Genomic DNA, 16273 nt, shown 5'->3' on the forward strand with positions numbered 1-16273 from the left:
CTCGATTTTGGTCTGATGATGACTGTGGGTGGTCGTAGACCCTGTCAATCACTAGTTATGGGCGGGGTTGTGTCCTTGCAGACAAAACTCGGGGAGAAGAATTCTTCTTCTCATAGGTGTCGTCATTTCCTATAGTTGTCTGACCAGATGCCTGCATAAAGAAGTAAAAGTAGCGGGCCACGTTTTGTGACGGATTTGTTTTTGGGATTCTGGCTTGCGTTTGGGATCAGCTCATATCACTAAACGTACGTTTAACTTTGTGAATCGATAAAGTTTTATGCGGTACCGTAGATGAGGGACTGTTTAAGCTTTAACTTAATCTTAATTTACTGGTGTCCGTGACCCGCCAAAACGCAAAGCGAGTTCAAGGGAGGAAGTAACCATTTTGTGATCTATCTGTTTACAGTAACGTTGCATTTAAAATGAGTGGCGGATTTACTTTTGGACAAGGCTCCACTGGCTTCTCTTTTGGAACTCAGAAGACAACAGCCACAGCCACAGGTTCGACCTTTGGGATGACAAGTTCCACACCCGCCGCTCCAGGAGGGGGCTTTTCCTTCGGCACTGGGACTCCGGGTGCCCCAAACTCCTTCGGTTTTGGGACCCCAGCGAAGAGCACAGTATCCGGCGGAGGGTTCTCTTTTGGGACCCCTGCCGCCACTTCTTTAGGTTTGGGCACTGCTCCTCAGGCCACGCCATCAGGACTGACCTTTGGTTCACCTGCAACTCCAGCTGGGGGAACTGGGTTTGCCCTGGGTGCAGGTTTGCCGGCACAGACCACTGCTGCCGCTGCAACTACTGGAGGAGGCTTCAGTTTTGGTACTCCTCAAGCTTCCCAGCCTGCAGCAGCCCCAGCCGCAGCAACCCTGTCAGCAGCCTTCGCAGCTGCCCCAGCCGCAGCCTTCACAGCTGCCCCAGCAGCAGCAACCCTGTCAGCAGCCTTCGCAGCTGCCCCAGCCGCAGCAACCCTGTCAGCAGCCTTCGCAGCTGCCCCAGCAGCAACCTTCACAGCTGCCCCAGCCGCAGCAGCAGCCCCAGCAGCAGCCTTCACAGCTGCCCCAGCAGCAGCAGCAGCAGCAGCAGCCCTCACAGCAGCAGCAGCAACAACAGGAACAGGCAGCTCTTTTACTGGGTTCCCATTTGGACCCCCCAAGGTCCAAGCCACCACACCTGCAGCCCCACCTGCTTCCTCTGGGGGGGGCTTCTCCTTTGGTACGAGCGCTCCATCTAACCTTACCTTGGGCAGCCAGACCCAACCAACCTCCATTGCTGCATCCGTACCAGGTCAGGGTGGAGGGTTTGCCTTTGGAATTAAACCTTCATCCACTCCAGCTCCTCCTGTTTCCACCCAGACAGCCACAATTTCAGGTTCTTCGCTCTTCACTACACCCATCACTACTGCTATGGCTGCCGCTACGACGACAGCAAGTACCGGCTTTCCTTTGGGCGTAGCGGCAACTTTAGCGCCGGGCACGTCCACTGCCACAACCACAGCAGCTGCTGGGGGTCTGGCTTTCACGCTCAAACCTCTCGGAGCAGCAACGCCCACTGCTGCCTCAGCTACCACGACAGCAGCAGCCGCAACAGTCCCCCCCACAGGCTTCACTCTGGGTCTCAAACCAGCACCTTCTACAAGCGCCACAGCAACGGCCATAGCCTCGTCTCTCACGACAACCGCTGCCCCGCCAGTGATGACCTATGCCCAGTTAGAGGCTCTCATAAACAAGTGGAGTCTGGAGCTTGAGGACCAAGAGAGGCACTTCCTACAGCAAGCCACGCAAGTTAACGCATGGGACCGCATGCTGGTGGAGAACGGCGAGAAGATCACGTCCCTGCACAAGGAGATGGAGAAGGTGAAGCTGGACCAGAGGAGGCTAAACCAGGAGCTGGATTTTATCCTGTCGCAACAGAAGGAGCTGGAGGACCTGCTGTGTCCACTGGAGGAGTCTGTGAAAGAGCAGAGCGGCACCATCTACATGCAGAACGCCGACGAGGAGCGTGAAAGAACGTACAAGCTTGCCGAAAACGTGGACGCGCAGCTAAAGCGTATGTCACAGGACCTGAAGGAGATCATCGAGCACCTGAACACGTCCAGCGGTCCGGCTGATAGCAGCGATCCAGTAAGACCCGACCTGATTTAAACCTTTGTGGCTCTGTGTTGCTTCATTGCTGCATGGTAAAATGTCTCTTTTCTCCCATAGCTTCAGCAGATCTGTAAAATCCTTAACACCCACATGGATTCCCTTCAGTGGATCGACCAGAACTCGGTCCTTCTGCAGAGGAGAGTGGAGGAAGTTTCCAAATTGTGTGACAACCAGCGCAAAGAGCAGGAGAAAACCTTTCGTTTGACGTTTGACTGATCTGGACGTCAGATATGGTAATGCTAAGCAAGGATTGTGCTTTGTGTTCTGTAGTAAATAAGATAGTGTTCTTTGTGGAGGGAAAATCCAGCCTTCGCACCTGTTTCCTCTCCAGAGTGACCTTTTCTATTCAATAGCTTTTCAATGAAGTGCTGACAACAGGAATCTAATGAAAATGTCATGCTTGTTCTAAATATTAAATAAATCGCTTCAGTTGGTTTGCAATTGATCTTTATTTCCAACAGTAATTTTGCCATGTGGAAGGCAACATTTACAGTTCACAGCTCGAATGATTTTGAATGAATTTGTTCGAACCGCTGTAACATTTCTGACATCCCATCAACAGAAGCTGCTTAGCGATCAACTCTTTCAACCACGGAAAGGAAAAAAAGTATTTAACCATTTGTAGGTTGTAAATTTATCCACATATCCTCGAAGATTTCAGATCATTCACATTAATGACATCTTTTTTCAGTGATCAGCTACGTTACAGTGAATACTACCATGATCTCACGACACCCAGGAGGTGGAAATATGATTCTTGTACCTTTCTTTGCACAGAAGATTCTAGTTCACCAACAAGTTCAGAACTTCCACAGACATTTACAGTGAGTGAGCTGTACTTTCTCCACATGCATTTTATCTGTCAGGAAAGATACAGACGCATGAACAGAAAACACTTCAGGAGTTAATTAAAAAAAATTCTTTGGCTGCCTGAATTTTTCTTTTATCAAAAATAAATACAGTGTGCACAACTATGAAATATATACAAAACATACAAAAACATTTCATCATTTGCATAGTGGAGACCAAGTGAACCTGTAGTTCCTGAAAGGGACCGTTCTTCACAAAAATCACTGAGCAGCGTGTTCACGAAGGCGAAAGCCTCGATGGTTCACGAGTAGCTTTCATGATCGCTCCAGGTCGTCACCCACGGCTTCTTTTCAAACGAGTCCCGCTTGAATCCGTCTTTGTACTCTGGAGTTTCCTTCTTGATCCGCACAGCGTGGTAACGGGGGACGCTGTCCTCCTGCAGGGGGCGCGTGAAGAAGCCACACTGGAAAGGGTGGAGATTTAAAATAACATTATTAAAGCTTGAGAAATGCCAGATATTTCTCACGCAAACGGGGGGAGGTGTGCGGGAATGTTAAGCATGCTTTGCGGGTTTTAATCTGAAGCAAGCGAGCGGCAAAAGCCTTGTCAGTCACAGCTCCTGTGGAATTTTCTTTTTTTTTAAAGGATAAAAATGCAGCAGTTTAGGCAAAATTCAGACACATGTACAGTAGAGAAGCCCCAGATCAGTCCGGCGTTCATTTTCTGAAACGCCTCGTGCTCTTCAGTAATGTACATGTTTGAATTTTCCCACATGAAGTCAGCTGAATTGGCCAGACAGTGAGTTCATAGGTCACACTCCATGTTGACAGCTTTTATTTTACCCCTGCATAACTCAGGCCTCAGCAGAGAGTTTGTCTTTGTCTGACGGCTGAACGTGGATCTGTGCCTTGTGATACGCAGCATCGTATTGGTCTTTTGATGCTCTCTTGAAGAAACCACACTGAGGGGGGAGCACGTTGGATGAGGAGTGACACAAAACCAAAACAGTGATTATAAACCGAGGCCAATTTGCTCCAGAAAAACAGTATTCCATCTCACACCACAACATTTGAACACTAATTTGTCCCACACAGATTTTAAACTGTATAAAGTTTTCTATCAACACTAATTGGGCCTGTTACAATTCAATAAAGTTAGACATACAGTATATAGACCTCTCTGAGCCTCCATAGATATGCTCAAAAAGAGCTTTAAATGAATAAACTAAATAGAATATTCACAAAATGTCAGTCAGACCTGATGTCACCTTACTCACCTTCCAGAGCAGAAAGACCAGCAGAGCCAGAATCAGGATTCCTGCTAGAACAGCAACCAGAATGATCCACCAGGGAACTCCAGTGTGCTGTGCAACAGTAGGTTCTGGTGACACTGTCAACATCACCTGTAATCACCACCCAAACAAAAGAAAAATCCTGTTAGATCCAGCTTTAGTCAGCAGGATCCCTCAAAAAAGTATATGAAATCTTTATTTTATTTTATGTGGAGTTTTACTTACCTCAGTGTCAGGAGTTCTCAGAATTATGTTTTTAGCCTGACTGTGAAGGACAAGTGATGCCCTCACAACAATGTCTAAGTGTAAAAGAGCAGCATAATCCTGCAACAACACACAAACCTTTTGTAAAATAACGCACAAAAACTGCACCCGCTCCCCCCCAAAAAATGGAGGAAAAGAAGCAAAAGAGGCACAAAGTGTTACCTCAATGAAAGTCGAGTTCCAGAGGCGGGATCTCAGTTCTACTGTTGTACCATCCACACCCTGTAGGGGGCACTCGAGTACCACACATCTACTTCCCTTATCACACGACTGGGAAAGAAGAAGACTTTTAAAAATAAAACGGATTGATGTATTTTTTAAAGATGTAAATATATGCGTTAAAAAACCTACCAGCACTTTATTTTTGCCTGACAGCAGAGTCGCCTTGCCAACACGTTTTCTTTCCCCAATTTCACGCTTGGACCTGGGGGACGCCAAGTCCTGACAACCAATAATCAAGTGTTATTTATTCTCGTTATATTAAGCAGTGAGGACTTGTTGACTTTGGCCAGTTGCAAAACATCAATAAAAGGAAAAATAAAACATTACCTGCTGGAGCTTAAGAGAGTTGACTTCTGACAGTGGTGAACAGAGGATTTCCTGCGGTCCAGTAGAAGAGATCCTCACCAGATACAGGAGCCATTTCCCGTCTTTGTTCCACTTGGGCCAGTGAATGTTAAGAGAGGCTTTGACTGCAGACTTCCACAAGTTGTTTATCTGTGGAATAAAGCAGTTCTGTAAAGAATAGACGTGATGGCAGAGATTATTTTAAGGCCTCCACTGTAAGGGACCCACTGTGAATGTGAAGTTAATCAAACTTCCGATCTCTTCCTCTGTCTTCATAGCACTTTCCCCCTTCACAACGCCTCCAAAAGAGACCTGATTGGGCCTGGCTTGTCTGTTGAGAAGAGCCAATAGTGCGTCATTACACACACCTGTCATGTTTATTTTGATCAAACGGTGATTTAACACACTCACCCACTGACTGACAGTGGAAATTCAATGACAACTTTAGCCTTCACTTGGACAGGGTTGATGTCTTGTACACTTGTTCTGAAACATGAGTTATCTGTTTATTCATCTTTTTCTTGTGCAGTCTAATGCTCAGGACGAGGCAGAAGGACCTACGTTTGAAGCTGTAGGTCAATGTTGATCTCTGTGGTGTCCACAGACATGTTTGTGGTGCTCAGGATGATGTAAAATGTGACCTGCTTACAGAAGCAAACAACCATCACAATTAATGCACAGCAGCGGAGGGGCGAAGGCGTCAATTGACCGTGTACCTTTGAGTCTCGTTTAAATGGATTCCCCAGCTCACAGTCGGCCTGAGAGCCGTCCTGATTGGCTGTGCAGATGATCGGCTTTTCCGTCTGTGAAAAAAAAAAGCTGATTTATTTATTTGCATTTATGTATCGATGTCTCCTACCCAACATCATTCATCTGAACATCTTTTAATTCATATATTTTCACCTAATAAGAACTTGTCTTCACAGCAATGGAAAGCCAGGTAGAACTGTTTCTTAAAGCTATTGACTTGGCTTTTGAAAAACGAAAAACAAAAACAAAATAGCAGTTTTTATCCTTAGTAGACAAATAAATCCTAAGCCAAAGAAAAAACTATAACTCACCTATTGGAAATATACGTATTTTTGTCTGTTCTTGTTCTTACTTACTTTCATTAAGAGGATCATAAAGCCAAAGCACAGCAGAGAAAAGACATGAAACAGACAATAATATTACACCCAATCAGATGTAACGCGTACATGTGTCCACAAGAGGTCGCTGAAGTCTCACGTACCGTTGCTGAGTGTGAGCGGACTCCGGAGTAGGAGAGCATTTTGGGAAAAGTCGCCAGCAACCTGGCCTCGTACGCGTCATCTCCGTTTGTGTTGCTGACGGTGATCTGTACAGCTAAATCCTTCCTCTGGTAGCTCAGATGAAACACGGGAATGTTGTTCTCGCTGTGACACATGCACGCACAGAGTGATAAAAATTACTCTTTTTTTTCACTCATTCAAATGTGAAACAACAGGGAAACATCACAGGAAAATGTTAAAATGAACGTCAAAATTTGACACAGATGAATGATGGATTTATCTGGAGGATTAACACTCACACGGGTAGTGGGGAGTACGGATCCTGCTTGTAGTGTAACTTGTACTCCATCTTTAAGTTACTGTTACAGACGTGATCGCTTCCACAGCCCTCCTTCACAAAGTTGACCTGCAAAGACAGCCCTTATTATTTTCCTTTTTGCACAACAGTATATTGCAGGTTTCTGTCTCACTGGTTACCATGACAACATCTTTGCTCAGCTGAGAAGCATCTTGTATTGGCATGAGCTGTGGGAGGCCGTTCTTTGACTTGTGTCTTCTGGTGCCCAATATTTCCGAAGACACCTCTATGGGAATGCTGCGCAGCTTGTCCTTGATGTTGTCCTGCAAACATAAGAGTCACAGTGAGGTAAATTACTACAGCAAGAAAAGCCTGGAAGCTCACACAAATTAAAACATTTAATCACTTCTGTGTATATGATGTCCTAAATTTCCAGACCTGGTTGGTAGTAAGTTTTAGCAGAATCTTTCTTTTTTGATGTAAAAATCCTTTTTTACCTTCAGTTTGCCCAATATCTTGATGCATGTTTCTTGTTTCTGGCTGCGGAGGTCTAATGTGCCGTTGAACTGGTAGTCCGTGTCAGAGCGCGACATGTTGAGGAACACGAGTCTGGAGGGAAGCCCCTGCTTCCTGCGATCTCCATCCGACTCCACGGAGAAGCCGACAGCTGCAGGACAGAGGGATGTGTTAGAGGACTTGTGTATTTATTAAAACAAATGTGTTTTTCCCACTCACTCACTTAGTTTAGGGTTGTAAGAAGCCGTATTTGCTGTGTAGGTGAAGCATGTGTCCACAGTGAAGCTGAGGATGGGGAGGTCATTAATATTATTTATCTAACCTTTTATAAAACAGGTTTTAAATGTGATAAAATAATATAAAATATTGGGGAATACACCCACCAAATGCTGTTACCACACGTTTTGACTGCAAGATCGACTTCCTGCGGAGACACCCTGACATCTCTTTGGATGCTGATGATTGGTCGAGCCCTGCAGGAAATGCTGTGACTATAAGAAACGAATTGTTTGAAGTTTATGTGTCAGTGCTTAATAGAAACATTACCTAAAGATTACAGCTGTGTCGGACAGAGAGCCTACAGCCACATCTGGATAAGAGTTCCCATCTAAATCCATGTTTCCTGCCAAAGAATATCCAAAAAGTTTCATGTTGTATCCCTTTCCTGAAAGGATCTGTAATAAAGCAGAGATTACAGGAAAATAAGTAAAATAAGTTGACATCAAGAAAACAGTTCAAATATCCCCTGGTGCAGCTTGAAACCTGTGCAGGACGGGTTTTGACCCCTTGTTTAGAGCCGTGATAGATAAAGACTCTTCCAGCACCGCCTTCCTCGTTGGGAGCTCCCACTGCAATGTCTACAAAAGGTAAAAACTGCTCAGAGAAACAGAAATAGAATGCATAAATATGCTAAATAAAGGCTGTTAATTACCTTCAAATGAGTCTTGATTGACATCTCCAATGTTCTCCACCGCCAGTCCAAACATCGAGTCTTTGGTGCCATTCAGCCGGACGGGCATCACTCCGTCCCAGCGGCCTTCTCGGTTCATGTAGACGAAAGCGGCTCCTCCAACATCTCCATCCTTCATGTAGAACTGAGGAGCTCCAACGACAATGTCCTGCCATCTGGATCAAAGCCATGCACAGATTATTGTGCATGTTTATTATGGGTGTTTTTTTGTTGTCCAGTTTGTGTATGAAACCATTTCCCACCCATCACCGTTGAGGTCAACCACGGCCACGTCGTATCCGAAAGAGGACGCCAGTCCTGGCCCATAAAAGGTGTGCTCTACCACGAGCTTGAAAGAGGCGTCGCTCTTTTTCTTCAACAGGACCACAGCTCCACTGTGATTGGCTCTGGGGGCACCAGCCACCACGGTCAGGACCAAACTGCTGATGACTCTGTGTCCCGTGTCCAGGGAGAATCCTGGGGTGTGACATCATGGCTTGGATGAACACTTGGATGAACACTTTTACATTCACACTACCTACCGCTCCCCAATTATTATTTATTAGTATTATTTATTATTTTTTAGTACTTAAAAATCCATACACATTGTTCCTTTAGGGGCCTTTTCTGAGCGGTTTTCTAAACATAATTTAGCTGCTTTTTGTTATGGAGATAAAACAGAATAAACACCAAACATCAATAAATTGGTAGCTGAAGAATAGTCGTAATGGTAAACATTTACAATAACATCTAAATTAATTAATCTTAAACTCAGTGTCCTCCCACCCTACTGCAGTTACCCATGACCACCAATTGAGGTCACTAAATTTCAACAACAAGAAGCATCATCTTGACTTGGCAGAATGTGTTTTGCAAATTAAATATATATTTTTAAAATATTTCAACACCAATAATTTTATAGATTTTAATAGAAATAGATTTGATCAACTTAATTGTTTCTTTATAAGATAGCATCAAAAACTAGGAGCACATGGGAGGTGGCCCAGAGGTGCGGATCACTGAGGTCATCAGGATAGAAGTGACCTGCAGAGCTGGTTATATGTGTTCTGTAGGTGGACTCTCACCAAGGTAGCTGTTAGCAGGCAGCGGCACAAGGTCGGGGTTCAGGAGATGCTCGTCGCCCACTTCATATGGGCCGTCGTCATACACGCCCATCTCAAGCAAGGTGTTGTTCTTTTGCTCCATTCGTACAATGCCTGCAGAGGAGATAAGAGAGCAAAACAGCAGATGGCTGAGAAGAAATATTTTACAATTTAAACAGAATCCAAGCTTGAATTTAACTTGTATTGATCTAAGAAGTGGAATACTGGGTGGCAGGTATTATTATCTGGTACCTTTCCAGTTGTAAGCTCCCGGAGCTCCAAACACCAAGTAATGGTAATCCTTAGTGAAAGTAGCCGCCAAACCCTGCTGGCAGGAGCCGAACATCTCGTGGCCCCTGGGTCGGCCGTCACAGAAGTTCCAGTTGCCTCCATCTTCATCAGAGGATACGTCAATGGTCAGGTCCTGACTCAAGACATAACAGCGCCCGGTGATGTCCCAGGACTCCTGAGGGGTGTTGGCAAACATGCGCCTCTGATAGCGATGAGCACAAGTCTGAAACGACCAAAGGCAACAACCTCTGAAAATCAAACCAGGACTGAAAGATGTTGCAAATGTGGGAGAGAGAGAGACTCACCACAATCTTTCCTCCAGGCCCCTGACTCTGAACCATCACCCCCATCCACTGATTCTCCTTCTTCTCTGTCTGTGTGTTCTCTTTAAATCAAAAACCAATATGAATCATTGACAGACAGACAGACTAGATAGATAGATAGATAGATAGATAGATAGATAGATAGATAGATAGATAGATAGATAGATAGGTAGATAGGTAGATAGGTAGATAGATAGATAGATAGATAGATAGATAGATAGATAGATAGATAGATAGATAGATAGATAGATTACCTTCATTATCAAAGTCAACACGCTCACAGTCTTTAAACGGGGTGATCTCACATTTGTAGAGGCCTCCTGTGAAGCTGGACGTCTGTTTTCCTAAAGCTTTGGCTCTGGGGGCACCGATCAGCAGTCTGGGCAAAACACACAAAGCAACATGGTCGAACACTGACACCCTTTTGGAATGGACGGCCCGCTCCCGCCTGGATCCCCGTCTTTACAACATCCTTCTGAGCTCCTGTTCGGTAGCTTGTTGAATTTGGAACCTGTCTGTGAGAACATCAGTGGCAGAGACGGCGATGGCAACAGCAAGACAGCCAGGAGGTTCTGGGTGCAACTTTTATCTGGACTGCTATTGTGGTAGCCTTGGAGGAAATCGCTCCACAAGTCACTAAAGCTACCAGAGAGATTATAGCTAATGAGTTAAAGTAGCTAAAGTTGTCCTTGAAGCCTGTTGATTTTGGGTTACCATAGAAACACGGGGGAGCAACATTCTCGCACATATGGAGGGGGACCCGTGTCAATATTTATAAATATATTACTGCTGAGTGAACAAAAAGACAGCAGTTAGTATGCTAAGTTCTCATTACTTCATTAAAAAAAACACATCTAGTATTGTTATATTCAATTCTGAGAGTGATTAATTAAAATATTCAAACACTGGACCTTTAAATTAATCCTGTTTTCTGTAAACAAAGCTCTGTTGTCATCAAACTGAAGAGTCTGGCTGGATCACAGCCATCAGTTATTTGAAGTTGCATTGTTTGTCATAGTTACGCATTTAAAATCACTAAATTATAGAGCGCAAGTATGTTTTTGTACGCGTCCTCGCTTAAAACACTTATTTTGCATTTCAAAAGATGGGCGGTTTTGCAAGTTCTGTGAAAAGCCTTCTGGATTCAACAGTTAACTGGAAGGGCTGCAGCATCTGATGATGAAGAACTAAATGGAAAATGTCGGGGCAGGACAGTAGAGTGCTGTCCTGCATTCTGCAGAGGGCAAAGGAGCAGCGGAGCAGACAATTTGGAGTGTGTTCAGTGGTCTGTCATGACACAGTTCACTGATCATATCTGCCTCTTCTCTAAAACCACACACTCCAAAAGCATGAATCAGAAACAAGTAGATATGTCCAACAGCACAGGTCTAATGAAGAGGTGAGAAATTTACAGGAAGTAATACCAGCAATGCTGTAAAGTTTTATGATTTTTGACACTGTCACCCAAAAGTGTTCTTTGTGTAAAGAGATTTTTGGCTGTATTTCCTTAACCTCAATAGTTGAAAAAAGGTGGTTTCAAACTGAGGCCTCAGTGAGACTGGAGACGTTCTGAAACCTACATGTTATATTCAACTTCATATGCTGAAGACAGAAAGGAAGCAGGCTATTTCCTGATGCAGGTGACCTGTTTCTGTGCAGTTTATGCTGAAACAGGGCAAAGTGCAGCATATCAGTTCCACTCCTCAACAGCTGAGGTGAACTGGTAAACATCGGAGACAGCGGAGGAGACCAACTTCAGTGGCTCCGCAGCTTATGGACAATCAGAACAAGACAATTGAATTAGCATCATCGTTATTTGGGGAAAGGAATACAAATATTCTACACATGATGGAGCTGTGCATCCACGTGTGAATAAGCAAATTTCTCATCCTGTTGAGAGTTTAGAGAGGAAGAACCCCTGCACGCGTCCTTCTCCCCCAGTCCCATCTGAAACTGTCCTATTGCTCTTGTTCTATGCATTTGTTAAACAAGGACCCCCCCCCCCCCCCCCCCCCCCCCCCCCCGAGGAACTCTGCTGTAAGACTGAAGAACAAACTGCAGACAAAGCCCAGTGAAATGCAAATACCCACAAGAACTTTAACCAACGCAGCCTCCATCTGACATTCCAGCCTCATTCTAAAGACAGCTGGGGAGGGCTTATGGCATATTTCATCAGACATGACTGCAAACTGCTGCCAGGAGTTCTTCTGCGGCGATGCTCCTTGATTAATCAATAAACTTTAACAAAATTTAATTCAACTTCCAAATAAGAATGGCCCAAAAAAGACATATGTTCTTCCTGCTTCTTGAGTGTCCAGAATTGATGATGTGTGACAGTAAAGCAGCATCTTACAGACAAAACCACAATCTGCTGGCTTTACTGTTCTTTTTATAACGCAGCAGAGAACATCTCACCCCCTCAAACCACATCTGCCTCAGAGAGTGGCAGATGCAGAATCTTGAGAGCTGATATGTGACAGACCACACCAGTAGACGGTCCTCAGTGGGGACCACTTAGCTTTGAAATGAATTACAAACACACTCATACACACTTAACTGGCAGTTAAACTATAACCTCACTCATAAAACACACCGATAAACCCCAGTTAATTATTATCATCATTATTATTATCAATAATCCACATACAGCGTGGGGGAAGATGCAGCCACCGCTGTAGGTTTACACAATGACCTCAGTGCTGTTTGTTGACAGATGTGATCCAGCTCACCCACAGCTGTGCACTCACTGCAGCCAAACCTGCTGCAGCTGTTCTAACGACGCCTTCGCGACGTTAAACGAGTCATCACGCGGCCTGTAGTCTTCTGCCCAGGCTGCTCCGATACCGGCCAAACTCCAGCGGGATGGCAGGCTGGAGTGGGTCACCAGATGAGTCGCTGATGCATTTTAATCTCTCCAGTTACATGAGCACAGATGGTGTTTGCATGACCAGCCGGTGGGACGTTTTCTCCAGTTGTCTTCAAAGAATGTCAAGTCCTTCTCCAGCACATTCACAGCTGCCTCTGTGGCTGATGCCGGAGCACAAATGCCCATGATTTCGCCTCTTATCTTAAAACAATATGAAGACGAAGACATAATAACGCCATAAATACTTTGGCGCTTTCAACAAATCCATGGGAGGAACAGCATAGTTCCTTCAACTGTTGAAAGCAAAGCCAGCAACAAATCTCCTCACAATGTAGCTACAAGAACAGGACGTTAGATCCAGTTCTGGTTCCTCTCATATGTTTTTATGGTTGTGGTGCAGATGCTCCACAGAAATCTGCTTCAAACTTGTTTGAATATGAACCCAACACGCAGGTGCAGAGTGCAGAGTGACTCTGACTTGACTCCCCAGGCTGTGGCTGAGGCTACAGCTACTGTCCAGGAGGTCTACATTTGTCAGGTCAGAACCAACAGTTTCCTTTCAAGTATTCAGGTATTCTATAACTTTCCAGTGAATTCTAAAGGAAACCTGGTTCACCCTTTTTAAGCAGGTGAATGTGTAAACAAGGTGACTTTTACTGGCTGAAAACTCACAGTCTGGTGTCACCTTCCACAACCCATTTGCCCAACAAACACTACATTTTACATGGTCGACTCCAACCAAAGCACCACCTATTTAAAAAAAAAAGAGGGTAAAAAGCAGAAGAGCTCTTGCACACATGCACGCAAAGACTGCCAGTTCCTTCGGCACATCCGAGCCACAGTTCAGATAAAATTCCACATTGTGGGTAATCTGAGCAATCTCTAAGAGCCTCTATCAGGGCTCCTCATTATCGTTGCTACATGCTGCTGCAGAGGCCCCTTCCTGCGACCAGGAGAATCAAGGGCTCTTGCATGCAGCCTCACGCAGATCACAGGCTTCGACTTGCCACCTCCTCACTTGGATGACCAGGCATGGCTGCTCTGATCCCATTGTGCTCCTTCAGGACTGGCTCGGGTACATGGTGTGGCGTTTGCATTGTTACAACAGACGTGCTACAAACCCTACTGTTGTAGATTCTGACAGTCTGACAAAAGTCAGAGAAAGTGGGCCATCATTGAAACGGGGAAATCAGCAGACCTACATTGAAAACAATAGAAAACTGATCAGCAAACAGATTCGCGCACTATCAGCAGCTACACAGCAGCTCTCCCCTCTCTGCCCTCTTACTTTTAACTTTACGCGCACATTTACATCACAGTCGAAACTATTGTTCATTCACTTGTTGTTCTTAAGCTCCTTCCCGTTTTATATTCTAAGCGCCACAGCGAGACTTTGAAACTTTAAACTGGAGCAAAAGTACGCGCAAAGTGGACGCAAACACTGGATACCAACTTTTAAAAACTGGTGTCATTTCTGACATCGCTGTGACACAAATAAATTCAGATAGGAGGTCAGTTTTGATTTCTTACATTAACGTGGGATCACCATTCCGGTGATCCCTCACAGATCTGAACAGCAGAAAAGTGCAACAGCGGACACCACTCACATCCTTTTATCCGGGTTGATTTGCCTGTGCATGGCCAGAGAGAACCCGAACAGGCTGCCCGGGTCTCCGTCTTTCCTGATGGTGTGACTGGTGTCAAGGTTAAAGGTGAGAACCGAAGTTGGGAGCAGAAGATAAGAAAGCAGGTAAAGTCCAGCGAAGTTCCTCCCGTGCAGTAGCATCGTAGAGCTGTCCATAACCCGGTGTAATCGAAGTTAGAAGCTCCTCACCCTGGAGCTTCCTCCGGCTCAGTGCGGTGCAGATTAACCGCAGCGGCACCGCTCCCCTGCAGGAGTCTGCGCGGATGCCCCCAGCGCCCCCTCTGGTCATACCCTGCAAACGCACAGACAGGTGGGGTAAATGTCCGCTGAAGTTGATCTGTGGCTTCATTTATTACATGGCGGGTATTTCCTTTTACGTTGGGCGTTTGATGAGTCATAGTGTGAAAATGTGGGTTATCACCAGGGCTGTATTCAGTTGAGATGGTGTGACTGGTGTAACTGTTAACTGTGTAACTGAATCACAAGGTTTTGAAGGCATTTCTCATTTATGACTTACACTGATAAGAAGGTTCAATAAGGAAGCCATGTTCCAAGAGTCCATATGACAAAGATCTGATATTGAATATGAGGATAATTTATTAGGATGACAGTGTTTTATTACTCATCCAAAACTTTGACATGTGTGGCCTGTTAACGGCATCATAAATGTGTCTTTTGTTGGTTTTTCACACCTCTATTTCAAAGGTAAACAGACAAACATGGGGTGGAGGAGCAAAGGTTGACCTGCTCCTTTAGTCGAAGCAGATAAACAGCAAGCGTTAAGCTCAGCTGGACAAACAGACATCTGAAATTCAGCCAGACTTGAGGCAGGCTGCTGCAGGTCACTTACCGGCTGCATTATCTCTGAAATATTTGGAATTTCACTCGCTATCAAAAAGGTTAATATGATGAAAACAGCTATTTGAACATGAACAATGGCTGATCCTGATTCAGCAGTGCTCAGCCACGCAAAACAAACTGAATTAAATATTAATACACTCTCTCAGTAACAGCTGCTGTGGTCCTGATCCGAAATAACTGACCATCAGAAGGTTTGAGTTCATGATCTAGCTCTGGTTTGTGTCCCCTGAGGATATTTAAGAGAACTGCTTTGTCATTTTCCAAACCTCCAGGAAACATAAACAAGCTTCATTCTTCTCCCAGTGTCTGCACTGGTGTTTGATGGTGGGGCAAAGTGGGAACCAGTCTGGGACACAATCGCATAGCAGAACATAACACAATGTGGGCTTTGTGTGTGCGCGCGTGTGTGTGTGTGTGTGTGTGTGCGTGCGTGCGTGCGTGCGTGCGTGCGTGCGTGCGTGCGTGCATGCTAGTGTTGGCAGGATGTGGTGGTACGGGCTGTGTTAGACTGTTAAAAACCCTAACCATCACAATGACTACAGATATTCTTGCATTAAGATCTGGCTGACTGACTGACTGACTGACTGACTGACTGACTGACTGACTGACTGACTGACTGACTGACTGACTCCCCTTTAATCTAGTTGTCTTCCCTAGTGCAGTTTATTGATATTTGATTTTTAAGCTGCGCTCTTTTATTTTTGCCGAAAACATCTTGAGTCTAATGCTAAAATAAACGTGGTCGATAGTTTATTCACCACCTCCCCTCAGTAACATGTAAATAAATGCTCTAATGATATGAATGTATAACTCGTATTCCATGAAGCACCGTTGTAGTTAGAACTCTTGACCTGTAGCTAATAGCTTCATAACAGAAGGTGTTGTTCAGCCTGTGTGTTCCTGATAAGGTGTAGAACCACCTTCATCTGGCTACACCAAAACCACACAGGCACCACTTTCATGTGCTCTTTTGCCCCAGGAGGGGCTGTAAGCTGAGCTGCAAGAGAAGCCAAAGCGGCCTGGTATTGTCTCAGGTCAGCCGGACCTGAGACAATACCAGGCCGCTTTGGGGAAACCAGAGAGATGTGCAGGTCA

The 16273-nt window shown here is 45.1% G+C and overlaps 2 protein-coding genes across 5 annotated transcripts; one reads left to right on the forward strand and one right to left on the reverse strand.

The window, feature by feature from the left end:
* The first annotated feature begins 90 nt into the window (after positions 1-90).
* nup62l (nucleoporin 62 like) lies at positions 91-2585 on the forward strand. The gene is made up of 3 exons (XM_011609724.2): positions 91-245; positions 407-2120; positions 2202-2585. Exons 2-3 carry the CDS (start codon positions 423-425, stop codon positions 2358-2360), a joined length of 1857 nt encoding a protein of 618 aa, XP_011608026.1. The 5' UTR covers positions 91-245; positions 407-422; the 3' UTR covers positions 2361-2585.
* On the reverse strand, positions 2575-14573 carry itga6a (integrin, alpha 6a). 4 transcript variants are annotated; one of them, XM_011609714.2, is made up of 26 exons: positions 14280-14572; positions 10061-10185; positions 9789-9868; positions 9445-9706; positions 9175-9306; positions 8353-8566; positions 8072-8265; positions 7903-7997; positions 7687-7814; positions 7524-7613; positions 7364-7425; positions 7122-7291; positions 6804-6947; positions 6626-6732; positions 6308-6470; positions 5793-5879; positions 5638-5717; positions 5488-5562; positions 5305-5407; positions 5059-5226; positions 4861-4950; positions 4672-4779; positions 4471-4569; positions 4231-4356; positions 3797-3915; positions 3276-3417 (listed from the first exon to the last, which is right to left on the reverse strand). In XM_011609714.2, exons 1-25 carry the CDS (start codon positions 14471-14473, stop codon positions 3808-3810), a joined length of 3204 nt encoding a protein of 1067 aa, XP_011608016.1. In that variant the 5' UTR covers positions 14474-14572; the 3' UTR covers positions 3276-3417; positions 3797-3807. The 4 variants fall into 4 exon arrangements, with proteins under 4 accessions (XP_011608007.2, XP_003961889.3, XP_011608016.1 ...); XM_029846042.1 differs by having other exon boundaries at positions 5638-5720; XM_011609705.2 differs by lacking the exon at positions 3797-3915 and having other exon boundaries at positions 2575-3417; positions 5638-5720; positions 14280-14573.
* Between the last annotated feature and the right edge of the window lie 1700 nt (positions 14574-16273).

The sequence above is a fragment of the Takifugu rubripes genome, chromosome 1, assembly GCF_901000725.2.
Source record: "Takifugu rubripes chromosome 1, fTakRub1.2, whole genome shotgun sequence".
In the NCBI taxonomy this organism is placed as follows: Eukaryota; Metazoa; Chordata; class Actinopteri; order Tetraodontiformes; family Tetraodontidae; genus Takifugu; species Takifugu rubripes.